The 26,643-nt window shown below is 28.0% G+C and overlaps 2 protein-coding genes and 1 long non-coding RNA gene across 8 annotated transcripts in view; 2 read left to right on the top strand and 1 right to left on the bottom strand.

Moving 5' to 3' along the window:
* The first annotated feature begins 1,873 nt into the window (after positions 1 to 1,873).
* On the top strand, positions 1,874 to 9,830 carry LOC147802016 (uncharacterized). Of its 2 annotated transcripts, XM_087154855.1 has the most exons (7): positions 1,874 to 3,158; positions 4,640 to 4,753; positions 6,020 to 6,149; positions 6,243 to 6,332; positions 7,101 to 7,221; positions 9,536 to 9,663; positions 9,750 to 9,825. In XM_087154855.1, exons 3-6 carry the CDS (start codon positions 6,060 to 6,062, stop codon positions 9,601 to 9,603), a joined length of 369 nt encoding a protein of 122 aa, XP_087010981.1. In that variant the 5' UTR covers positions 1,874 to 3,158; positions 4,640 to 4,753; positions 6,020 to 6,059; the 3' UTR covers positions 9,604 to 9,663; positions 9,750 to 9,825. The 2 variants fall into 2 exon arrangements, with proteins under 2 accessions (XP_087010981.1, XP_087010980.1); XM_087154854.1 differs by lacking the exon at positions 9,536 to 9,663 and having other exon boundaries at positions 9,750 to 9,830.
* On the bottom strand, positions 7,780 to 16,916 carry LOC147802017 (uncharacterized). The gene is made up of 2 exons (XR_015430387.1): positions 16,449 to 16,916; positions 7,780 to 8,287 (listed from the first exon to the last, which is right to left on the bottom strand). It is a non-coding gene; the product is annotated as an uncharacterized LOC147802017 (long non-coding RNA).
* The window catches only part of LOC122271716 (coatomer subunit beta-like), a 40,795-nt gene continuing 23,883 nt past the window's right edge, over positions 9,732 to 26,643 (top strand). For 2 of the 5 annotated variants that reach the window (XM_087154849.1, XM_087154850.1), the window contains exons 1-6: positions 18,660 to 18,786; positions 19,702 to 19,909; positions 20,651 to 20,788; positions 22,246 to 22,390; positions 23,137 to 23,308; positions 26,006 to 26,240. In XM_087154849.1, coding sequence (XP_087010975.1) covers positions 18,785 to 18,786; positions 19,702 to 19,909; positions 20,651 to 20,788; positions 22,246 to 22,320 — 423 coding nt within the window. In that variant the 5' untranslated portion in view covers positions 18,660 to 18,784 and the 3' untranslated portion in view covers positions 22,321 to 22,390; positions 23,137 to 23,308; positions 26,006 to 26,240. Of the gene's footprint in view, positions 9,827 to 11,847; positions 11,925 to 13,580; positions 13,702 to 15,734; positions 15,812 to 17,107; positions 17,255 to 18,052; positions 18,180 to 18,659; positions 18,787 to 19,701; positions 19,910 to 20,650; positions 20,789 to 22,245; positions 22,391 to 23,136; positions 23,309 to 26,005; positions 26,241 to 26,643 lie in introns of those variants that run through there. The other 3 variants (XM_087154851.1, XM_087154852.1, XM_087154853.1) reach the window with 3 other exon arrangements.

Here is a 26,643-nt window from a genome sequence, read left to right on the forward strand (position 1 = left end):
AATGACTGTTATAAAATAAACTAATAAGTTTGGCCGGGATAGCCTGGTTGATAGGGCGTAAACCCAAAATTGAGTCGGTTGTTCTACGGCGGTTATAAAGAAAATAAAATTAATAATCAAATTGTACTTTCTTGTTTTCTTTCTAACTCTTTACATATTTTCGACGCACATTCAAAATTTCATGTTTCTAAGTCTTATAGATTTTGTAACGTAAAGAAAATACAATTGGAAAAAAAATTCGAGAAAAAATCATTAAAAATTGCAAATAAAATATATTCAAAATGAATCTAAAAAAAAAAAAAAAAAACTCTGTTAAATATATAGTGGCCCAGCACGCCAAATTTTTACTCTGTGCTTAAAATGTGTTTCTTTTGTAACTTTTTCCCCTCGTTCAAAAAATATGTGCAATAAAAGAAAGGTTCAACATAATAGTCTCATCACAATTAATATATTTAACAATAAAGTAATATTATAAATTTTTTTAATTATATAATGTTAATACTCAACAATAAAAAATAGTGGCAGTTTACTTTAGGTGCATAGAAATGGAATTGAACTTATAAGGGCCCCATCATTTTCAGTAGCTTAGGGCCCCACTAAGCTAAAATCCGGCCCTGACTCTCATGTGCAACTCTACTGCATGTTGCAAGATATTCTGAATGTCAGGCTTCATTTTCCACCTTCTGATTTCGAACCGAAAAATCTATTGACAGGGGTCTGTTTAGAAGAAATTTGGGTCCGTTAACAGACCCTTCACAAAATATTTTAACTTAAAAAACGGACCCTTCGCAAAATAATTTTTCTTTTAATCGGACTCTTCACAAATTTGTTTATCTTCATTATTGTTTAGTTAATCGAATAAACCCTTCCCAGGGGAGTGGGGGGGGAGAAAGAAAGACAGATGTAAACGAACTAAGTTTTGTCTTCAGCAGACGCTTCTTCCTTTATTCGTCCGAAATTAATATATTGTGCAATCAGCAGCATAGGCTAAATACCGAATATTTGTATGTTGCATCTCTAATTTAGTAGCAGCAATTGCTGCTTATTTTTTGAAATTAAAATTTTTTTATTATAATTTGACAGTCTTGATCTTGTATCTCTTTACAATTTAAAAAACTCCTTCAAAAGATTTTTTGCAATAACAGGACCCTATTTTCACAAAAGCAGGACCCTGGTTGAAAAAATTTGACTTGACGTTTATTTTACATTCGCAAATTACAAGTAATTTTTTCACAATTTTACAAAAACGGACCTTTCACAAAATGTCTGGACAAACCCCTGATTGATCATTTAATAATGGCTAATACAATCAATAATTCAAGAAAAGAATTCTTTGTCAGGAACTAGTTATAGTTATTTTATCATGTGAAAACTATTTTACATTTTGTTAATGTATATAGAGCTTAAAAATATTTTTGAGTACTTAAAAAGTACTTTAAAGGTGCTTATTTTTTTGTTGAGAGATTTGGCTACGCACCCTGTAATACTATTTCAAATGCTTATTAAAGACGGGGTGCGTAGCGTTTTTGAAAAGTGATTAAAGGTGCCTATTTTCGTTTTTTTAAAAGCCTTTAAAGGTGCTTTTTTCATGGGGTGTTCTTAAAAAGTGCTTAATTTCCCCTCTTCCAAAATGGGATTTTTTTCTTTACCCTGTTGATTTTCGCTACGAATAATGCAGAAAGGCACTGTTCACATTGTTCTGTTCAACGTTTTCACAATTAATTCAAAAACTTTCCAACCGTGCCTAATTATGATATTTTTTTAAAGTGCTTAAAAATATTGTTTGAGTGCTTATTTTTTGTTGAATAATTTGACAACGCACCCTGAAATAAATAAATGTTTCATATTTAAGTACTTATTTTGTTTCAGATGTCAAAACGAAGGTGGACGGGATCTGCGAAGGTCAACACGCAAGAGATTCCCCCCACTGGAGCACTGGCGCAATCAGCGGTTGGTTTACACCTACCAAAACGGGTTGGTGACCGACGTGAGGGTGGACGAAGGAAACCAACCCGACACTGTGGATTCCGACAGAATCCGGAGAGATCAAGATAGATATCTTCGGAGGAAGAGGAATCTTCAAAGGAGGAACAAACCAACGGCAGTGGTTGATCCTTGCACTGGTGGAGAGGAAGTCGTCCACCTAGGACTTCCATCTGACCCCCCTCAGTGGTCAGAGGTCAAAACTTCTGACCAGGAGTTCAAATTCACCACCCATTTGAGCAGCCCGTTGATATCGTTTGGGGTACTCAAACTAAAGAAAGGAATGAAAAAGGCGGAACAGCAGCCTCCTCCTCAAAACATCAATTTTGTTGTGGCGAAGGGAGACCAAATAGAAATGACAGTAAACAGAAGGAAGTTTACTCTTCAGAAACTAGACACCATAGTGGTGCCCGTTGGCAATTGTTACAGTATTTTCAACAAAGGCAAAACGGAGGCCGTTCTGAATTACACCACCTTCTCGGCTCCTCTCTTTGATCATCAGTACCTAGCACCCCACACTCACGATTAAAACTTTTGACGTCATGTAATGCCAGGATGTCATCATTTATTGAGGGCAAATATGCATTCATCATTTATTGTATATTCATCATTTCATCATCAGTGCAAATATTCAATCAAATATTTTATTTTTATATTAGAAATATGATTTCTCTTTCAACAAATCACCTGTGCAGAGGTCATTGACCTCAGATATATGCAAGGCATGTTTCCGAGTATGCCGCTAGAGGTGTTATGATACATCATGAAACATCAATCCGGAAAGAATATTCAGTGACTTTGATAACTTTTCCGCGCATTTTTGAATTAATAGTGACTTAAATTTTTTTTGGATAATTTTAAGTATTTTCAAGACTCATTACTTCTTTTCAAGACTCATTACAATAATTTACTTCATTTATTTTGTTATTATGTTATATCAGAATATGTTTGAGCCAAGGGTTTCTCAAGCTATGGGAGTGCTGAAAAGAGATTATGCTGCTGATTTAAGCTCCTCTAAACTGAGCAAAGTGACTCAACTCACTGGGTTCTCTGATCCACTTTATGCTGAACGATATATGTTCATGTAAACCAATATGATATTGTTCTGGATGTGTTGATTGTCAACCAAACTTCTGATACTCTTCAAAACTGTACTCTAGAACTAGCTACATTAGGTAATTGCATTTTATTGTTTAGTTTTCCAATTTCAGTTTTCTTTTTGTTATTGTCTTTCTTGTACGTATAAGTAAGTAAGTGTGTATTTTTATCTATATTACAATATTTTTATATTACTGTAGTAAGATAATCCAATTATTACTGTAACTCAACTTTTTGAATGAGGTCCTGAAACTTTTATTTATAATTTCATGCTAATGGCAATCTCTTAATTTTCACTCATTTAAACTTGATTTTTTTTCTTCTTTCTTGAAAAGGATGCTAAACTGTACAGTATTACTATTATTCTCATATTATGCGGTTCTGACGTTTTTTTCTTTTAATTTCATGTAAAATATTTTAAATTACTTAATTTTTTACTAATTTGAACTTTTTTTTCTAAAAAAAAAAAAAGGACTCAATCTTTTATAGCTCAAAAAAAAGGGGGTAACAATTTCTTGCTTCTCTGCAATTAATGCACAATAGACTTTGATCAGAACCAGTTCAGGGAAAGAAGGAATAGTTAATGATTTCTTATATGTTTGAAGACTGATTGTTTTTTTATTTGTATTGATTTGAATTTGTAAATGAATGGATTCAATGTAAGTGTGTTTATTCAAAGATATCTCATTCTTTTCACTCAATGATACCAGATCAAGGTGATGATAAGATTTATGTTTATAATTTTCTGTTAGAATTTTCAAAAAAAAAAAAAGTATATATTAGTGAGTGTTAAAGATGTTTAAGGGACCCCATGTTTAACTTAGGAGACAAAATTAATCTTATTTTTGATGTGGAAAAAAATCCAACAATGAAAAGAAATAAAATAAAATAGGCTAATGAAATAATGAGAATCATTATAAAAATATTTAAAAATTAAACAAATTAAATTCATTATCAATAATATTTTTTTCATCTACTTAAAAAAAAAACTGTTTTTGTTTTATTTTGATTTTTTAAACATTTTAGAAATCTGTTTACCATATTGTCTAAGTAGGAATTTGATTTTAAATATAAGTATGCTGTTTATTATTGTGATTTCATGCCATAAGGTTTGTAATAGTGTTTTGTGATAAAAAGATGTGATTAAAATATTTAAATCTAGTTAAATATGGAAAATTTGCTCTTTTTTTTTATAGTAGTTCTGTAAAATTTAAATATTTTACTTCTTTCAATCATAATATTAAGATAATTTAAGTGTTAGTAAAATATAGCTGAACAAGTTAACATTTATATTATCGATTTATACATCTGCAACAAATTTATTAAAAATGTTCGTAAACAATATTAGAAGAAGTAACAATTTCTTTTTTTGTAGAAGTTCTTAATTGCCAGAATCTCATTTTAAGGAATTTGTGTCGTTAAAGACTTGAATTAAAATGTTATTCACTTCAAATGTTTTTACTTAAGTTGTAGCTTTAAAATGGGAGGGTTTATTTAAAAAATATATATATGTATCTTTTTTGAAAATACTACATTTGATGATTTTATTTTATTGCAGGAGAACTTGTTGAAAAGCCATCACCAGTAATTCTTGCTCCTCATGATTTCTGTAACATCAAAGCAATTGTTAAAGTTGCATCAACTGAAAATGGCATCATTTTTGGTAACATTGGTAAGTCATTTTTAACTATTCATAAACTAATTTAACTAATTTGACCATTGAATTATTTAATGTAAAATGATTAATTTATATTTTATTTTATTTATTATTTATATTTTAACTATTAAGAAAGTGTAAACCATTTGGTTGTCAATATTATTTAATTTTTTTAAGAACAAGTTAGATATTAGTTTTAATGTGTTTGGTACTATATAATACCTAATAAATGTTTTTTTTAATGATTTATTTATGCCAAAAAATGTTTCTTTTTGATTCATTATTTTAAAAATATTCGTAGAATTACTTATAAATTTTTTGAGACCCTCAAATTTGTCATGACTTATATTCGTTTTTCTATTATTACCCTTTTCTTAAGTCATAATCTTATGCTGTTAAAATCCAAATTTTCTCATGATTAACTTTAATAATGTGCCTTAAATTTTACTATAATTATAAAATATTGCTTTAAAGTTATTTCTTTTTTTTAAAGAAAAAGCATGATATTATATGATAATGATTTATACATAATTAAATGTTGCGAAATTTATGCAAGGTCTGATTTGACCAAAATTTAATTCTAATTTGTATATTCTAGTTTATTACCAGATCAGTATATGATCTCTTTAACTCGCTAGCTGTTTTGACATTTTTATTATTACTCCTTTCAAATGTTTACTCTTTTTATTTTTATACAATTATTGTTCAGACCTTTCCCTCTTCACACCAAAAAACCGTGCTATAAAGAGTAATTTTTCTTCTATATAATTCAAAATAAGTAGCTGGTTTTGCTCATTAAAATAAATTTTTGTTCTAAATGAAAAATTGATGAAGGTTTTCCACATGCTTGACCATTTGGTGGGATCAAAAAATTAAGTTCTACTTGCAGAACTGCCAGTGTTTTAGACAGTATTAATTGATCAGATAAAAAAAAAGTTCCTTTTTTTTTTAAAGAAGGTCGTTAATACTTAAAGATCTGGTTAATAAAAAGCAATAAGCCACTTCTTTTTCAGCACGACAGCCCCTTGCAGGTTTAATAAGACACAACTTATAAAAGTTTTAGAAATAATTATGTTCATCAAGATCTTGTGTTCATTCTCCACAAGCAGTAAAAGGTTTTTCGAATTTTAAGCAAGTCAATGCAAACTCACTTTTTTTTATAAGCCACAAATATCTGTAGTATTTTTCCAGGAAAATCTATTGATTTTTTATTTACAAAATAAGTGGGTTATCACTTTTTACCCTCCAGGTCTTTTCTATATTAAGTCATTTATTTTTCAGTATATGATATCAGCCAGTGACAGAAGTGTTGTTGTTCTGAATGATATTCACATTGATATTATGGATTACATTATTCCTTCTACATGCACCGATCAGGCAAATGTGGGCAGAGTTTGAATGGGAAAACAAAGTAAGAACTTAGCTTTATTTATTTTGAACTAACATCTGAATGTTGCATTCGCTCTTTGGCTGCACAAATATTAATATGTTAATTATTTCCTAGGTGTCTGTCAATACTACATTGAATAATCTAAAATGCTATCTCATGCATTTGATTGGATTTACAAATATGAGGTGTCTAACACCAGAAAAGGTAAAGCTCATTGATGTTTTCCAATAGCTGTACTACATAAGCAGTTTCGTCGTAATATTTTGATGTTGATTCTCCGGTTTTAGATGTGAGGTGTGTTAAGTAAACAATATTTAATGTCCTAATTTGTTATGATTCAAAATTTGTTCAGAGCTGCTGATTAGCTGCTCATAAGTTTAATAGCAAATTTAATGGTAGTAGTTTTTCTAATTGCAGAAATCTTCCAGCCCCCACTGGAAGTTGTGGGTTATCTCAGCATCTGCCAATTATTTAAAATTTAATCAGATATAAACTAAACTGGTTTCTAATCAAAATTATAAGGCTAAGTTGAGAGAGCACCACAAAGAGCGAAAAGTAAAGAAAAAATTTTTTCAGTTACTCAATTATAAAGTTTTATAAGGATTTATATAAATTTTTCTGAATATCATATGCAATTCAAATTTAATTTAAATTATTAAGATTTATAAGTATCTTATTTTTGCAATTTTTGTTTAATATATGTGTTAAATTAAACAATAATAATCTATAGTTCCATGTATGTGAAAAATCTGATCAAAAGTCGTTCAGCGTGTTCACTTTTGTTTTTTGCACTGTACATAGCTGCTGGTGGTTACTTCAAAACATGATAGGGAATAATATTTTCAGAATTTTGTTTAATCTAACATAAATTCCACATCATAGTCAGATATTTAAACTTTTAATGTTCATAGATTTAATTTACGTTTTCTTAATATTGGTGATATTAATTTAAGTACTTATTTTCATTTGCAGCAACCAATGGATTTATCAACTATTTCTCGAAAGCTGCTGAGTCATTGTCATATTTCTGTTAATGATTTGATTACAGACAAATTGGTGTCGATTTCTCGTCTATATAATGGTGAACATGGTGGTAAGTTTTTTTTTATAATGATTTATTATACTTTTAAACTTTTTTATTATCTTCTAAATTTTGGCATTAATGGATTTTTATTAATAGATAGACACATTTAAATGTATTCCATTACTAGTTACTAGTTAATGTAGGAAAAAAAATTGAATGAATGTATTGATTTCTTACTCCTTTGTTTTGCAGAAAAATTCTTTTCTCTTTTTTATTGTGAAAATTTTATGTCTTTAGCATAGTTCTTACAAACTATTTGATGTAATCAAAATTTCATGTGTTATATAAATTTTATTTATAATTAATTTTATATAGTATCTATAAAAACTAACTAATAGTTTTTTTCCTATAGTTCATGAAAAATATTTGAAAAAAGTAACTAAGTGATCTGAAATTGCTCTAAAAGTGTCATATTTGTAAGATAATTTATGAATCCCATTAAAAAATGTGCCAATTTTAAAGTTATAAATATATAAAAATTGTCACTTTAAAAGTTACAAATGTTGTCTAAGTTACAATAAATGTTTAAAATGAAGAATTTTATTACAAACAAATTTGAGCCTGAACCATTGTTTGAACTCTTTATTTCATAAATACATCTAATAAAGGATGCTTCAGAAAACGCCACAAATTTTTTTTTAATATGACTTAATAATAAATAGATTTACAAACTTTTGTGTGGTTTAGTACAGACTCTCGACAAGCCATAAACTGAAGAATCTAGAATGGGCCGTACACTGAAATCTATGGAATTGAGATATATCAAGTAGGGTGGCCATTCTTCTAATTGAAATATAATCATGTCCAGAAAATGCATCTTGCACCACTCTTGTCTTTTTGACCTACTGAGCTAATGTGGTGCTATAGTTCTATTTCTCAATTAATATACTACTTTAGGGTGACATAGGTGAGTTTTCTCACTTAATTCTCCAAAGGCAAATCTTTTGTAGTAAACTGTCTTCCACTTTATAGTCCAGTAAACCAGTTGTTCCAAATTTTTTCTGATTGCAGTATCCTAAATGATTGACCCTCTTTTGGCAGAATAATGAAATAAAGTTCATTAGCAATTGAAAACCTAATCAAAGAAACACTGTTAATATTCTTGAAAATTTAATATTAATCTTTTCATCCTTTTATGAATAATATTTTTTAAAATTAGATTTTATGATTAGACATTCGAAATCGCAGCTCTGGAGTGCCGTGTTATAGTCTAGCTCTGAATTTGTTTAGTGCATTAATTAGATTAAAACGAATAAAATTAGGTAAATTATGGTTTTATTTTTATATGAAAATGTATAATGATCATTGAATAAATATAAATGTTGAGAATGGGTGTTAAAGAAACACATTTCTTTATCGTGGAATTTTGAAAAGTTTGATGAGAAATATTACTGCAAATATTTTTATAAATGCTAATATTTCTCATCATTTATTTAATATGTTGTAATTGGAAATAAATATTCTTGTGAAAGCATTTCTTTTTCACTGAAATTTTATTTACACAATTTAGTAAGAATAAACTAAATATTAAATAGATAATGGATTGTTTATAGGATTTAAATATATTTTTACAAATTTCAAAAATTTTAAATGGTTTTGAGGAAATGTTTATTTTTCGGTATCCCTGTGACTTATCTGCGGAATCTTGGGTTTTTGCGAAACAAATTCTCTGGATCAGCTTTTTAAGAAATTTTCTAGAGTCTATTTATCTATGTCAGTTACTGTTCAAAGATATTTAAATATGACTATAACCATATGTATGATAGCTACGTAAAAACAGGACAAAATATGTTTTGTATTTTGCTTATAATATATCGTTTACTTAAAAAGGAAAACTACTTAAATGTGAAATGATTAGTTGAGGGGTAAGTAATAAAAAATATATTTATCTACAACATGATGTACATTAGACAGTGAATGATACCAATACTAAAAAAAGTGTTTTTTCACCTTTGATAAAGGTTACGACTTCTGATTTTCCACATATGTAATGCAGGATTGCTAACTCTAACTGCATTTTGTGGAAGATTTTATTTTTATGTTTAATGTGGTATAAATATTTGTAAGAATCGTGGTTGATCAGGGGATAGAGCCTTCCAATGGGGGTAAATTCTACCAATACTTGATCCTAAAGTTTCCTTGTCTTCTGGATTGGGTTCAAAATTACAAGGCTATGGTGTGATCTCAAAATTGGGTCGGCTGTTCAACGGCGGTTTTAAAATAAGATATTTGTAAGTTCGTTGTTGACTCTTGTCTCAATAAATGTCACTTATATTGATTTTGACAACAACTACATTTTAATAGTTTAAATATACTTTTGTAGAGATACCCACTTGTTATTGCGTTGGTCAAATAATTGAACTTCTCACAATATCACTTCAATTGGAATAACAAAAGTATTTCCTGAAGGCAGTCATGATACTATTAAAGTTTTGAAACACATTAGACACTGTGAGCAATTAAGTAAAAATATCATATTTTTAAATGATTGCAATTTTAAGTTTTCATACGATATTAAAATTTATTATTTATTTTAGAATTCTTTGTATATTGGAACTGACAAAACTGTTTGAAAGAAAATTGCACATAGATGTGAAAGGTTACATGGTAAAAGGTAATTTTCTTTTAAATCTAATTATTGCTATCTATAATATAATGGAGTCATTCATTTTTTTGCATTACATTTTCCTTCGTTTTTTAGCATTTTAAGAATTTATCTCAGAGTAAAGGACTGTCGTTTGTCTAAACACCAATATTTGTAGACATGTACATTTATTAACTGTTTATTAACTGTATGTATTAAACTCTTTTTTTTTTTTTTAACAAACGCATGTATATTTTGTTTTATGTCTAAAATACGTATACTATTAATAAATATCAGTATCATAAAATCTAAAAGTATAAGTACACAAAAACATCCATGCAATTGGGAAATTTAATATGATTTTAATTTCAGCATTTTAAAATCTCTTATTATGCTTACAAACCTATATTTTACAAAATTCCTTTGAATTTTTCTCTTGGAATCCATTCATGGTTGGCTTTTAGGACAATTATGCCTATTAATGGAAATTCTAATATAAAAAATAACAGCATTGAAAACTTTTAAGAAGTTTTCTTTCTACAACTAATGAAGAAGTAAGAATAGACTCAAAGATAAATCTGACTTTAGTGAATAAACAAAATAGGCAGGTTGGTCAGGTTAGAAAAGTTTTGCTCTTTTTGATATATAAGACAAATTTTATTTCTGGATAATAAAGATAAACTTACCGGGAATAAATTCTAAGCAACAGATATTTAGATACTATTGAAATTCGTTTATATAGAATATGCAATTATAATATCTGCTTTGAAAACTTCCAATTTTGTTGCTGCCAAGTGTTTTTTTACACATTGTTTTTGTGATATTGTATTCCTTTTCTGCTGCAAACAATACTAAAATTTGTAAAATATATAAAATTGTCTTGCAAATTTTGATAAAAATTCAGCTTTTGATTTTTTAAATATTTTTGAATGAAAAATCTTATGTATTGTGACCTTTTGCCTTTCAAATAAAATGCTTAAAAAAGAAAGTACGACATCAATTAAAAGAATGACTTGTTCTAATATGTGTTCGGTTTATTTTTGCTTAAAATTTTGTGATTTTACAGTGCTTTGTATTTCGTGATGTTAAATTTTTATAACATTTTTCATATTTTAGTGTCAGATAAAAATCCAGTGCTTTTATTTTTTCCAATTGTAATCCCTTTTGAATAGTAATATTTGATTGTAGCATTTCAACCCATTAAGGTTTTAGCTGAATCTCAGTTTTATTTTTTTTCCATTTTCCTGGCTTGGTCCATTATACTTTTTATTCATTAATGCCTATTTTTTTAATACCCATCAGAATTTTTTATTCTATTTCTTTTAAAGTAATGCCATGCGTAGCAGCAAACTTATTTGAAAACATTCTCAACTATCAATGAAATTTGCAAAATTCGCCAGCAGTAAAATGCATCAAAATTTTTTTTAATTACATTCAAAAATATAACCTTATCCTCATGATTTATTGCTTAAACCAATTTGGGAATTCAGTCAATTTGTTATAAAAAAGAAACTAAATTAACGATTTTAAATCATCAAATTTTTATGCATAATTATTATTTTACGCTAATACAGTAACAGATCCTTAGGGTGAACTTATAATTTCACAATTGATTAGTCTCTATCATGTGATTTTACAGATTTCAATCATGAATGCAGTGGTCATATTATAGAATTTTAAATAATCATTTGAGGGATCATCCACTAAAATCACTTGTGTACAATATTGAAAATGGCATATTCTCCGTCTTTTCAATTCGAGATTGTTGACACCTTAATTTAGAATTATTTGATTAAGGAAATCTTGTTCTTAATTGAATTCCCAGATAAATAAAATGGAGGTAAAAAATTTGCCTCCCTACCACCGATTATTTTGTATCTTGTGTTTTAAAAATCTATAATATTTTCTCCCTTTTTCTTTATGTTTAAATTTTTAAAACATCATTCGTGCTATAAAAACATTTTAAAAAATTCCCCTTCTCATAAAATATTTAGTCTAATTTGAAGTAAAATTTTTGTTTCTGTATTTATTTTGTTTACTTTTTTTTCCAGGAAAAAGAAAAATCTTCTGGTCAGAAAATTTAAATTGAAATAGAATTAACTATCCATAGAAGCATTGATTAATTTCAGTAAGTAAGATATTTATACATATTTTGTGAAACATTTCTCTTGTTACATGATTAATTACAAGTATCTTTCAAAAAAACAAACCTATTTCTCGTGTCAAAATAACTGCATTAATATTTCGAGGAAAGAAAAATATCATTTGAATAAACAGAGTATTTATTACGCTTTAACATCTATTAATACAGGTCTTTTTTAGAATTTCTTTTACTGACTAGAGTAGAGTTAGACAAATCTTTAAACCAGTGCTATTAAAAAATTTAAAAAAATATATTCTTCTGAATAATTAAAGTATTGTTATTAAAGATGCGAATTATATTTTAAAAATTACTTATGGTTATTTTTGAAATTAAGCTTTAAAGAGAATAGGAAATATATTCAAATTTTCAAATGGAAATAGGTATAAAACTTACTTATACGCAGTATAAATTAACATATAAAAAATGTTTTGTAAGGTGATGACATGTAAAAAGGATTTTTCTTTCTAATATTGTAAATTTATTTGTTACAAAACAATTTGTAAGTTTAATTAGCTAAGCAAGTACAAAACCTAAATTAGATTTTTTTTTTAAAAAAAACTATTCAATTATAAGTTTTTTTAAATGTTCTAAAAAGTTTGTCAAGGATTATGAGTGAGAAAAAAGCACGTCTTTCTCGCAACCACACTTTATTGGATGACTGCTAATTTTGCTAGAGTTTATGTTATAGCTAAATTATTTCACTTCATGAAAAGAATCTGAATTCCTGATAATAATTCTAGACAGTAAAGTTAATTATGCTCTAAAAATACATAAGCAAACAAGTAAAAAAATATTTTTTTCTTCTTTTCTTTTTTCAAATTGACCGAAAAAAATTTTAGTTTTCGTAAATTTTTTGGCGTCTATTTACTGTTTATATCTTTACTTATAAGCTTTTTTCTTATTTAACTCTTCTTAAACTTTTTTTGTTGCTGAAAATTTTACCACTTTCAGCAATTTTTTTACAGATTTTCTTTTTTGCGAATGTATAAAATATAGTTTACTTAATTTAATTCTGAATCTTATGTAAATGGAAAGTGGATTAAACATTCCTGTTTTGGGAGAACAGTTTCTCTTAAAAGTAACAGTGCTGAATTCTGATGTAAATCGGTTTGGTTTGGTTAAAATCCAAAATAATAATGAATAAATAAAATCACATACTAGGTTTTAAATTTAATCATTCAAGGCAACATCAATAAATTAGTGCAAAACATATTTTAAGTTACAAAATAAGACACAAAAAATTACTCTTTCTAAATAAGATCAGATATTGAAGTTTTATTAAAATGTATCAATTGCAATATTTTAATAATTTTTTAAGATGCAATTATTATTTCAATGAGGATTTTGATTTATTTTGTGGACAAAAGCTTTTAAAAGTAATTATTTCAAGGTATGTGGTTGATTTGCAATAAACAGTCTTTTGTTAATCTGATCAAAAGTTGTTCAGTGTGTTCACATTATCTTTTTGTGCTGCTGGTGGTTACTTCAAAGCATGAAAAGGAATAATATTTTCAGAATTTTTTTGAATCTAACATCAAGTCCACATCATAGTCAGATATTTAAACTTTTAATGTTCATAAATTTAATTTATGTTTTCTTAATATTGGTGATACTAATTTAAGCACTTATTTTCATTTGCAGCAACCAATGGATTTATCAACTCGAAAGCTGTTGAATCATTGCTCTGTCCGTGATTTATATACAGACTTTAGTGTCTTGAAATTGGTGTCTATTTCTCGTCTGTATAATGGTGAACGTGGTGGTAAGCTTTTTTTTATAATGATTTATATTTTTAAGCTTTTTTATTATCATCTTATAAATCGAATTATCATCTTATAGGTCGAAATAAGCAACTAAAAATAATTGAATTTTCATTTTTTTAAAATTAAGTGTGTTCTCGAAGAAGTTTAATTTCAAATGTATATTAATGTAAAATTTAATACATTAATGTATAATCTTAATATTTAAAAAAATTAATCCAACATCTTAAAATGTATGTAAGGAATCTCTATACCTAGTGATAATTAATATATAATTCTATTTCTCAATTAATTACTTCTTTAGGGCTTTGACATAGGTGAGTTTTCTCACTTAACTCTCTAAAGGCTAATCTTTTGTAGTAAACTGTCTTCCAGTTTATGGTCCTTTAAATTAGTTGCTACAAATTTTTTCTGGCTACAGTATCCTAAATAATTGACCTTCTTTTGGCAGAATACTGAATTAAAGTTCATTAGCAATTGAAAACCTAATCAAAGAAACCCTGCTAATATTCTTGGAATTTTAATATAAATTTTTTCATCATTTATATATAATATTTTTAAAATTAGATTTTGTGCTTAGACATTTGAATTCGCAACTCTGGAGTGCCATGTTATAGTCTAGCTCTGAATTTGCGTAGTGTATTAATTAGATTAAAACGAATAAAATAAGCAGAATTATATTTTTTTTTAAAAATAAAAATGAATAATGATCATTGAATAAATATAAATGTTGAGAATGGTTATCAAAGAAACGCATGTCTTTATTGTGGAATTTTGAAAAGTCTGATGAGAAACATTACTGCAAATATTTTTATAAATGCTAATATTTTTCATTATTTATTTAATATGTTGTAATTAGAAATAAATATTCTCGTGAATGCATTTCCTTTTCACTGACATTTTATTTATACAATTTAGTAAGAATAATCTAAATATTAAATAGATAATGGATTATTTATTGGATTTAAATATATATTCACAAATTTCAAAAACCTTAAATGGTTTTGAGAAAATGTTTATTTTTCGGTGCCCTTGGGACTTTTCTGCGGAATTCTGGGTTTTTGCGAAACACTTTCTCTGGAACAGCTTTTTAAGACATTTTCATGAGTCTATTCATCTATGTCAGTTACTGTTTAAAGATATTTAAATATGACTCTAACCATATGTATGATAACTACGTAAAAGCAGGTCAAATTATGCTTTGTATTTCACTGGGTATTATATGTATAATATCGTTTACTTAATAAGGAAAACTACTTAAATGTGAAATGATGAGTTGGGGGGTAAGTAACAAAAGCATATTAATCTACAACATGATGTACATAAGACAGGATGATACTAATACTAAAAAAATGTGTTGGTGTTTTTTCACAAACATCTTTGATAAAGGTTGCGGTTACAAATTGAATATTAATAAGTTCAATGATGCTCTCTAGTGGTGACTTCTGATTTTCCACACATGTAATGCATAATTGCTAACTCTACCGCATTTTGTGAAAGATTTTATTTTTATGTTTAATGTGGATTATTTGTGAGAATCGTGGTTGGTCAGGGGACAGAGCTCTTGCCTTCCAATGAGGTAAATTCTCCAAAATTCCTCCCAATACTTGATCCTGAAGTTTCCTTGTCTTCTGGATTGGGTTCAGAATTACAAGGCTATGGTGTTGAACAATGGTAGCGGTAACCTCAAAATTGGGTTTGGTGTTCAACGGTGGTTTTAAAATAAAATATTTGTAAGTTCATTGTTGATTCAATAAATTTCACTTACTACATTGATTTTGACAACAACTACATTTTAATATTTTAAATATACTATTTTAAACATACCAATTTGCTATTGTGTTAGTCAAATAATTGAACTTCTCACAATATCACTTCAATTGGAATAATAGAAATATTTCCTGAAGGCCGTAATGGTACTTTTAAAGTTTTGAGACTTATTAGATACTGTAAGCAATTAATTAAAAATATCATATTTTTAAATGATTGCAATTTTAAGTTTTCATAGGATATTAAAATTTAATATTTGTTTTAGAATTCTTTGTATATTGGAACTGACAAAACTGTTTGAAAGAAAATTGCACATAGATGTGAAAGGTTACATGGTAAAAGGTAATTTTCTTTTAAATCTAATTATTGCTTTCTATAATATAATGGAGTCATTCATTTTTTTGCATTACATTTTCCTTCGTTTTTTAGCATTTTAAGAATTTATCTCAGAGTAAAGTACTTAAGACTGTCGTTTGTCTCAACACCAATATTTGTAGATGTGTACATTTATTATTAAACTGGGCTTTAAAAAAAAATGCATGTATAGTTTGTTTGACGTCTAAAATACGTATACTATTAATAAATATCAGTATCATAAAATCTTATAGTATCAGTACAGTAAAACATCTATGCAATTAGAAAATTTAATATGATTTTCATTTCAACATTTTTAAATCTCTTATTATGCTTACAAACCTATATTTTACAAAGTCCCTTTGAATTTTTCTCTTGAAATCCATTCAAGGTTGGCTTTTAGGACAATTATACCTATTAATGGAAATTCTAATATAAAACATAGCAGCATTGAAAACTTTTAAGAAGTTTTCTTTCGACAACTAATGCAGAATTAAGAATAGACTCGAAGATAAATCTGACTTTAGTGAATAAACAAGATAGACAAGTTGGTCACATTAGAAAAGTTTTGCACTTCTTAATATATAAAACAATTTTTATTTCTAGAAAATAAAGATAAACTTACCAGGAATAAATTCTGAACAAAAGATATTTAGATACTATTGAAATTCTTTTACATAGAATATGCAATTTTAATATCTGCTTTGAAAACTTCAAATTTTCTTACTGCCAAGTGCTTTTTTACACATTGTTTTTGTGAAATTGTATTCCATTTCTGCTGCAAACAGTGTTAAAATTTGTAAAATATATAAAATTGTCTTGCAAATTTTGATAAAAATTTTTTAAATATTTTAGAATAAAAAATCTTAGGTATTTGTATCAAAATCTTATATATCAAAAAATCAATTTTGAGATTTTTACATATTTGAAAAATTCAATTAAAGACCTTTCCAACGATGTATAGTTTTTGTTTATACCTAAATTAGAAGATGCTGCATTAGATGTGCCACGCCCACTTTTGACAACTGAAAACGAAACTCAGGATTCGCGAATTTTCATATTATTTTATATTAGCTGTAAGCTATAAGTTAAAACTCTTATTTCTTATATACATGAAAGCTTAAAGCTATTTTTATATTATGGTACATCTAAAAATAATGTTCTATATGCCTTGCATTTGTTGTCAGATATCAGAAATGGCAGGCGAATTTTGATTTCGAGCTCATTTCTGTTTTATTTATATATAACTCCTTAAATCATTACTTTTTATATATTATAAATATATCTTTATATTTATTTAATATAATGCCATGCTCTAAAGGAAGGGTTTTTAAGAAAAGAAAAGGTTGTTTCTTTGGTGGTAGAAAAAAAATGCAGTCAATGAAGAAAATCCGAATCCTGATATTACAGAAACTCTAAATGAATCTGCAAGTGAGAAAAAGCTTTTTCATATCAATACAACGTATGAAACATCCTCTTCGTGTATATCTAAGAATTTTATAATGGATTTTGATTTACAAGAAGAGGTTTTTAAACTGTATACAAAATGTAAGCAATGTGGTGCAGATGGCCTCTGTTTGAGTATGGTTGATAATAATTCTGGACTTGCTGTCTCTATTAAATTATATTGCTGTAATTGTGATACGTCATATACATTTTCAAACTCAAAAAAGAATGTTCTACATCCTCATATTAACTCAGAACCGTACGAGGTGAATACTAGATTAGTTTATGGAATGCGTTCCATTGGAAAAGGAGCTGAAGTAGCTCGATCTTTGAGTGCAGTCATGAATTTGCCAAACTCACCAACACGTTTTGGTGCTTACAACAAAAGTTTGTTATCGATAACCCATGAAGTTTGTCAAGATTCTATGAAAAATGCCATTGAAGAGGCAGTTCAAGAAAACGACGGCAGTCGCAATATTGGAGTTGCGTTAGATGGAACTTGGCAGAAACGTGGTTTCTCCTCTTTGAATGAATGCCACTAGCATTGATACTGGCAAAGTTATCGATGTCGAAGTGTTAACTAAATATTGCATGTGCAAGAGTAAACATGCACACAGTGCCAACTGCAAAAGAAACTTCAGTGGCTACGATGGCAGAATGGAAGTTGAGGGCGTATCAGCAATTTTTCGACGATCTTTATCGTTATACAATGCAAGATACATAACTTATTTAGGGGATGGTGACTCCAAAGCTTATGATCATTTAAAATCTTTAGATGTTTATGGAAGTGATTACCTTGTATCCGAAGTTGAATGCATTGGCCATGCCATGAAGAGAATGGGAAGCCACCTTCGTCGCCTCAAATCTTCAATGAAAGGGCAAAAATTGTCTGATGAAAAAACTCTATCAGGTAAAAACCGTCTCACAGATGTGATGATTGATAAAATCCAAAGCTATTATGGATTGGCCATCAGGCAAAATCTGAATAGTGTCACTTTGATGAGACAGGCAGTGTGGGCAATATTTCTCCACAACATGGCTTCTGTCCACCTGGTGCAGAGTCATGGTGCAAATTTTGAAAAGCTGAAGCAGCTAATCAAGTGTATGAGCATAAGAACAATCTGCCTATTGCAGTGGTAGAAACAATGAGACCCATTTTCAGGGATCTTTCTCACCCAGATTTACTCAAAAAGTGTGTGCATGGAAACACACAAAACCCAAGCGAAAGTGTCAACAACATTATTTGGTCAAGGGTACCCAAATCTACTTTTGTACAAATGGATGCGCTTTCTTTGGGAACTTATGATGCTTTAAGCTCTTTCAATGATGGAAACATCATGAAATTGAGAACCATTGAAAAAATTAACATAGAACCTGGATATCACATGACGAGAGCCATGAATCGCATTGACGAGGAACGCTTATTTAGAGCAAAATCTGTTCATTCCCAACAATCTAAAGAAGTGAGGCAGAAAAAAAGATTGTTAAAAAAGAGAGAAGAGGGTCATTTCAAAAATGTGAATAAATCTTATTATGGTGCAGGCATGTTTTGAAAAAAATAAATTTTTGTCTTTAAATGCTGTTTTCTCAAAACATTAGTTTAACATTATAAATTAGTAGAAAACAAAAACCGAAATAGAAATCCAAAAAAGCTCATTTCAGTATAATCTACAATGTTCAAATATATTGTAGAAAAAATTTCATGCAATTCTATGCAGTAGTTTGCCAGAAAAGGTACATCAAAAAAGGGCAATTTAACATTGCGGGTATGGGAGGTACCAACTCCCATTAAAAAAGGAAATAAGACATCACTTAAAAGAATGACTTGTTCTAATATGTGTTCAGTTTATTTTAGCTTAAAAGTTTGTGATTTTACATTGCTTTGTATTTCGTGATGTTAAATTTTTATAAAATTTTTCATATTTTAGTGTCAGATAAAAATACAGTAGTATGTGTATTTTTTCCTTTTGTAATCCCCACGGCCCGATTATGCGTATTGAGGCATGGGCCTAGGACCCACACTTTCTGCAGGTCCTCAAAAAATAGTAAAAAGTCCTCAATATTACTTAAAAAAAAAAATTACCGAAAGAAAGTTTTTCTCAAAAAAGGCATTTTTTAATTCAAATTTTCTTTATATTGTGATAAACGAAACTCCTGTAAAGTTTGCACTAATCAAATTCGAAAGTACAGCTGAATTTCAATTGGTACTCGAACGACAATTTTTACTCCAACGGCTTAAGCAAATGCAACGAGAATGCATTTTCGCAAAGTCTTTTATAAAAAATGACCAAAACATATTGAATGTGAATTATATGTCAAAAATTTTTATAAATTAACTTAATGTTAAAAAATTTTTTTTCCTGAAAATATTCAATTTATTGTTCTTTTTTTGCGGCCTATTTTTAGATTAATATGTACTTTTTTCTTTATAGGAATTTTGAATTTCTGATTCCTGATGCCCCTGAACTTGTAGCAAATTTCTTGGAGACAGAACAAGACATGTCCTGCAAGAGAAATGCCTTCATGATGTTGATTCATGTTGATCAGGAACGTGCTCTGAATTATCTTGGATCCTGCATTGATCAAGTTCACACGTTTGGTGACATATTGCAACTTGTTATAGTTGAACTTATTTATAAGGTTATTATCTAACAATATTTTCTTCATGTCAGTTTTTATAAAATAAATACCATGATGTATTTTGTGGTTTTTTATGTTTATTATGTAAATTTGTAGGTTTTAAAATATAACAAAGAATAAATAATTGTAGGAGGCAAGTATTTTCAACATATAGCCTAGTCTGTATTAATCACAATATGTGATTTACGTGTGTAAGAGAGAATTTTTTTTTTTTTTTTTAATATCTAGGTTTTTTATTTTGCTCATTTTGTGCCACTACTCAGTATATATTTGCCTAATATACCCTACACTGCTGTTTTTTTTTTTTAAGTTTAACTGCCACTGTATTGCCTACCTAACACTGTTGCTTAAAATTAACTGTAATACAAGTGAATTTTAAATTTCACTGATGCCAATATTAGATTCCGTCTTTGGCATTGGGTGCAGATGCATAACGAAACAGTTGTATGGGATCTAACATTTAATATGGATTTGCAGTTATTTATGAAATTCATGTTTTGTGTTTAAAAGTTATTATGATACAAGTGAAATTTGAATTTATAAGATACAGTATTTTATTTGGTTTTTGGCAAGTGGTAAAAGCAGCACCGCTGAAAATATACCAAAAGTGGTTCACAAGAAATATCGGGTGCAAAGACTCATCAAATCTGTTCAGTTTCATGTATAAAATATATTTGGCTTATTTCAGTAATGTATTATATGAGTGTGTGGAATAATTTTTCATTGTATTTTGTCTTACAGGTCTGCCATGGTAACCCTTCTGAAAGATCAAGATTCATTCGCTGTATTTATAATCTTTTGAATTCCAGTAGCCCTTCTGTTCGGTATGAAGCAGCCGGTACATTAGTCACTCTTTCGAGTGCACCCACTGCCATCAAAGTGAGATTTACCAATTATAAAAATTTTCTTATGTTCATTAAATACTTGATAATTTTAATTAATTTCAAGATTATTTTAAATTTATTTTTAGAATCAAGTTATTTATTTGTCAAGTTAAGTGATCTCTCGATGCATAATTTAAATTCCATTTATTGAATTTACTGTCGAGGGACTATTTTTTCATTTCTTCTTTCTAAATCAACTTTTGTTATCAGCTAGCTTTAAATGCCAGAATTCTTTTTTATATTTAAAAAAAAATATTAAAAACATGTGGAATGCAATTGAAACTAAACAAAATTATCTAAAGAAAAAACTTCTCTTTATCTGAGTGTAATGCTATTGCTAAGAAATTCCTATTATAATTGCCAATATCATTATTAATTATCATTCATCAAATGACATCATCAAAATTCAGTAGAAGAAAACTTAATTTCTTCTAAATATACTTTCACAGTTCTTTTATAGTCCAGAAATGTTAAGCTGTCTTGTATAGTGCCACAAGAAGTATACAGGTGAACAGTGTTACACTGTATGATGTACATTTGCTCTATATTTTTTTTCATACCTGTTTTATTTTGAAATAATTTTATATACTGTAACAAAGACCAAGCTTCATATTGATTGGTACCAGCTTGTCTGGAAATTAAAGGTGGTTTGTGCACAATGCTGACCACCTAGCCACAATTCTGCTGTTGGTCTCAAATTGATGGAACTGTAACCTCCCTGGCCCACAATGGCTTGTTGCAGAGATGCTTTACTGTAATAGTAGTAGTGACTAATTTATGACTACAAGCTACTTTTTTTTCTTCATTTTTAGGCAGCAGCCTTTATCAGTTTATTTATACTTAATTTTACGTCATTAATCAGTATAATCAGTATCATCAGTATAATTTTGCGTCATTAATTTTACAAACTTAAATGATGTTTACATACAAAAGTGAAGTAGTTTTAGACTGATTAAATGCTTTTATATTTTTTACAAGAAAGTTTTATACTTCAGTAAAGAATATTAATTATTGTAAACTAAAGAAAACTGATTATTTAAAAAAATGTAGAATGCAAATCATAAATCCGACATTATTTATATAGTTCTGTTTTGGATGAGAGTGTTAAGCAGCGCGTCTCATAATTTTATCTGAAAGTAAAAATGTTTATTTTAAATGGTTATGAAAGAAAAAAACTAATTTTAAACTAAGCAATGTTTAAAAAAAAAAAAGTCCAACAATTTTTGATTGGATCATTTAAAACGATGTATTACAATAATTTCATTCATTTGTTATGATTATTATGAATGATAACAAAACTAAAATGATTGATTTTAAAACACACATAGTTCAACTAATATTAGAAAAAATAGATTTTTTGCAATTAATTTTCCAAAAAAAATCTTTAAAGTAAGAAAATGGTTTCAAAGCAACCCTAAACAATAGTACATTTTTCAATAAATTTACTTTTAGGTGCTTTCTCCAAGAAAAGATATTGGTGCCCCTCTCACATCAAAACGTAAAAAGAAAAGAGCTGATAGAAAATGAAGATAGTATATGTGAAGATTCTGTGAGTTTGGATATAAGATTAGAAGAATCCAGAGAGACATCAGCATTTGTAAGTACAGCTATAGATTTTGCTCATTTAAAATTTTATTTTAATCTTTATTATCTAAATTTATGATACGATTTTTTATCAATTTAAAGAGATATAGCTTTCAAAATTTTAGTACTTTAATAAATATTTTTTTAAAAGCATTTAGATAATTGTTTATGTTTATTATTTTATTTATTTGCTTTGCCTATGTTGTCATTTTTGTGTTATTCTCATTTTCAGACTTCCTAATTTTTGCTTTATCTTATTAACCACTGAAAATTTAAGTATCTTATAAGTTTTTCAAAATATTAAAAATTAACTTAAAAATGAAATTAAAAAAGAAATTTTTTTTTAAATTCCAAAGAGAAAAATGTAGATTAGAATATACTACTACATGTGTTTAAATCATATATAATATTGATATTATTACTATTAAAAAAATAAATATGCATTTGTATATATATTATTTTTACTGGTATTTTTTATATGAATTTTAAAATAATAAATATATTTATAGAAATATATCTCATGAAGACGGGCAACCTACATTATAATTAATATTTCTATATATTTAATTTTATGCGAAATTTTTCGTACTCACCACTTCGTTTTAATCACATAATTTATCAACCAAAAATTCTTCCTAATTTTCATTTTGAAATATTGACAACTGTTCAATGCGTTCTAAATAGAATTAAAAAATTTTAGAACAATATAAATTAGATGTCACTGAAAAGTTAGATTTAGTAGTTTCTTCTCCTTTTTAGGTTGCTAATTTCAAAGAAGCTGAAAGAAAGGAATAAGAATCAATATTGATGTTGCGTGCAAAGAATATTAGAAAACACACCGGAGACGGTCCTGACTCACGTTAGTGTATTTGTAATAAATCCTCCTCTGCCAGTATGATTCAATGTGAATTATGCAAAGACTGGTTTCATGGTAAGTTATTAAACAGTCTTCTCCCTTTTTTCAAGTGGTGTACTTCATCTCTTTAATGTGTCTTTTCATATTTAAATGCTTAGAAATTTTATTTATTTTCTATTTATTCTGCTCTAGGCTTGTAGACTTACTATGTTTGTATAGACATTTATTTAAATTTTTCTTTAATTACACAAACCATTTTACTTCAATTAGTCCTTTCACTTCATCTTGTAATTAGTTAGTTTATTAATTTGAATGTTTTCCCCAAAAAACAGTTAAAGTCAAATATTTTAACCATGACCATGTCTAAACAATGGAGACCCCCAAAGAAAGATCATATCTTCATAGAACTGACAAATCTTCCATAGAATTTATATGACGAGGGACCTCAAAATAGCGATTTCTGAACAACGGTTATGTTGCTGATATCAATTTTATTTTAGGATATACTTTTTCAACCCTAGCTTGCAATAAATTTTTAATTGATCATTATTAAGCATATTTTTCTTAAATAGTCATCACATTCAAATAAATGTAAAAGAACAATTTATAAGCGTTTTTTGCAGAAGCCAATCATAATTACAATTTGATAGTTCAATTTTGTCTAATAGTGGGTGGTGTGCATGAATTTTGCTTCAGCATTCACAATGTGGGACAATTCTTGACTCGTCATCGTAAACTTGTATTTTATACAATTCAAATGTAATGCAAGGAATTAATGACTCATGGAAAGGTGAAAGAAATAACTTGGTAGAGATGCCTAAAGTTAAATTTAAACAGACACTATACTGGGCGAAGAAACTCTTCCTGACAAATTCTCTTTTACCTAAATTATATCATAAATAAATAGTAAATTTAAAATACACAAGAAGTGAATTCAGGTAAACCTAGAAAGAGCCATAAAGTTTCAAATGCTAAAAAAAAATTTAAAAATATCAAAAGGCCAGCAAATTATAGAGGATTGCTTAACATTTCGCAGTGAAATTATTTTACCATAATTTTTTTGCATTTCGATGTCGTGAGAATATTCATGGGTCTAGTGCAGATTGACTTTTCTCTTAACTTTAAATTTTCAAATTACCAATGTAGGTGAAAAAGAATTTGCCATGAAATAAATAAATAATTTAAATTATACTGAGCAAAAATTCCTCTCATTGAAACATGGGAACAAAGTTATTGAGGTTGATAAAAATGGAATAATTTTACAAAAAATAGCTACATGGCTCTGGAAAAATACAAATAAATAACATTTAAAATATAAAGGAATAATTGTTGAAGTAGTATTTTGGTGTGTTTATACTACTGTGTGTAATTTTTATTTATTTATTTTTTGAACAACTCCAAATCGCGATCGCATCTCGACACTGGTCACATTAGACCAGTGTTCAAAGGTTTTACCACATTAAACTGAGAAACAAGAATATGCATAAATTTGCCCATTTTGACTGTTAAATGGTTACAATTAAATCTGTATTACTGTCTCACTATACTATTATGTATTTATGTAATTATGTATGAGGTCTGTTAATCTTATTGGTCATGAGTTCTTTACTTCTTTGTGATATTTATCAAATGAATATTTATATTATTTATCAGTTTCTTAACCCTTTTAACACTAATACTGACATTCTCTTTTATCACACTGTTTCTTAAATGATTTGTCTTCATGAAAAGCGTAATACATATTAACTCCTTTTTAGAAACAAGATTGCAAATATTTCTAAATTTCGATTTTAATACTTGCCAAATTCTTTATATATTCCTATAAATAAAGGCATGTTTGTAATGGGTCCAGTCATATACCCAATAAATAGAAAGACATCCATTTTAAAACTAAGTTTTTAAAAAAGAGGATCAATTTATACTGAAGAATATTCTGGTGTTTATCAATATTACTTATCAATAATTTTTAAAGCATTATCAATCTCTCCTGCTGCTATTTCTCATAAATTTGAATAAATAGATTCATTATCAAATGTAAATCTATATAAGTAAAATCAAAGTGTGAAATTGTATTAAGCAAGTTTTAAGAAAAAACTTTAAAATAATAAGTCAAAATGGAAAAGTGCTAAAACCAAATTTGTCTTATGTAAACCATTTAAATAAAAATTTAGAAAGCAAAAGCGAAATTCTAAAGATCTGTATGTAAACAAAAACAGCACTTCATCAGGGGTCAACTGCAGAAGGGCTCCTGTGTGTTAGCAGACAGTATGTCCCTTGATGAAGTGCTGTTATTGCCAGGGGTCTGTCTAGGTTTTTCTGAGAGGTACCTATTTTGTGAAAATTTAGGCATAATTTGAGAAAAATGTAAACTTATATTAAAAAATCAACATAAAAACATAGTAAAAATATAAATTTATCATTTCTTAAGGATACAAAATAAAATTTTAAGATTTAAGTATTTTGTGAAACTACCGTTTTTCCTAAGGTTGAATTTGTGAAGGTACCGCTAAACGGTAGTAAATTCGGCCTGGACAGACCCCTGATTGCTAAAATACATATCTTTAGAATTTCGTTTTTGGTTTTTAAATTTTTATTTACTAAATTGTATACATAAGTACCTAATATCTTGCCTCTCTAATTCCTATAGTATTTGTTTATCAATGTATCTAATTTTAAATTAATTATAACTGTCAAAATTAAGTTTAATCAGCAGTTATTGTTAGTATGTTTTGCGGAATTGTCAAACTTTAAGTCCACCTTTTATCTTACCAGCAAATTGTGTTACTTTACCTAAATCTGGAATTGGAAGGAAGCTGAACCAATGTTATCAACACCATTTCACCAAGGGCCGAAAGATGTCAAGTTTTTGTGTCCTTTGTGTGTGAGATCTTGCAGACCATGCTTAGAAATTATAATACCATGATTGATGTCTTCACCAAAATTGTCCGTGAGATTACCTGAAGGTGAAGCTCTGCAGTGTCTCACTGAAAGAGGAATGTCTTGACAGGTAAACATCATTAATTATCCAAATTAAAAGATGGTATATACTCTGTACTACCCATGAACATAGTTAGATAATATAGATGCACACATTGATTATCCAAATTGAAAGATAGTGTAGACTTTGTACTACCCATGAACATAGTTAGATAATATAGACGCACACATTGATTATCCAAATTAAAAGATAGTGTACACTTTGTACTACCCATGAACATAGTTAGATAATATAGACGCACACATTGACAGGGTGGCCACCCACCTTGAAAACCTGGAATTATCAAGGAATTTTCTTAACTGGAAAAAACCTGGAAAAATCAGGGATTTTTAAAGAAAAACTGGAATATTTTTGATTTTTTAAAATTTTTTTTACTAATTTAAATTATTTACTGATTTTCTTAATTTAAATT

This window comes from Parasteatoda tepidariorum, chromosome 11 (assembly GCF_982258835.1).
Source record: "Parasteatoda tepidariorum strain Cologne lab strain chromosome 11, Ptep-v5.0, whole genome shotgun sequence".
In the NCBI taxonomy this organism is placed as follows: domain Eukaryota; kingdom Metazoa; phylum Arthropoda; class Arachnida; order Araneae; family Theridiidae; genus Parasteatoda; species Parasteatoda tepidariorum.

Excerpts from the sequence above, each read along its gene's own strand:
- LOC147802016 (XM_087154855.1), top strand. The coding sequence starts at position 6,060 with ATGATATTCACATTGATATTATGGATTACATTATTCCTTCTACATGCA. Across the intron at positions 6,150-6,242 it reads AGTTTGAATGGGAAAACAAA|GTGTCTGTCAATACTACATT; the intron begins GTAAGAACTTAG and ends ATTATTTCCTAG. Across the intron at positions 7,222-9,535 it reads ATATAATGGTGAACATGGTG|AGATACCCACTTGTTATTGC; the intron begins GTAAGTTTTTTT and ends ATACTTTTGTAG.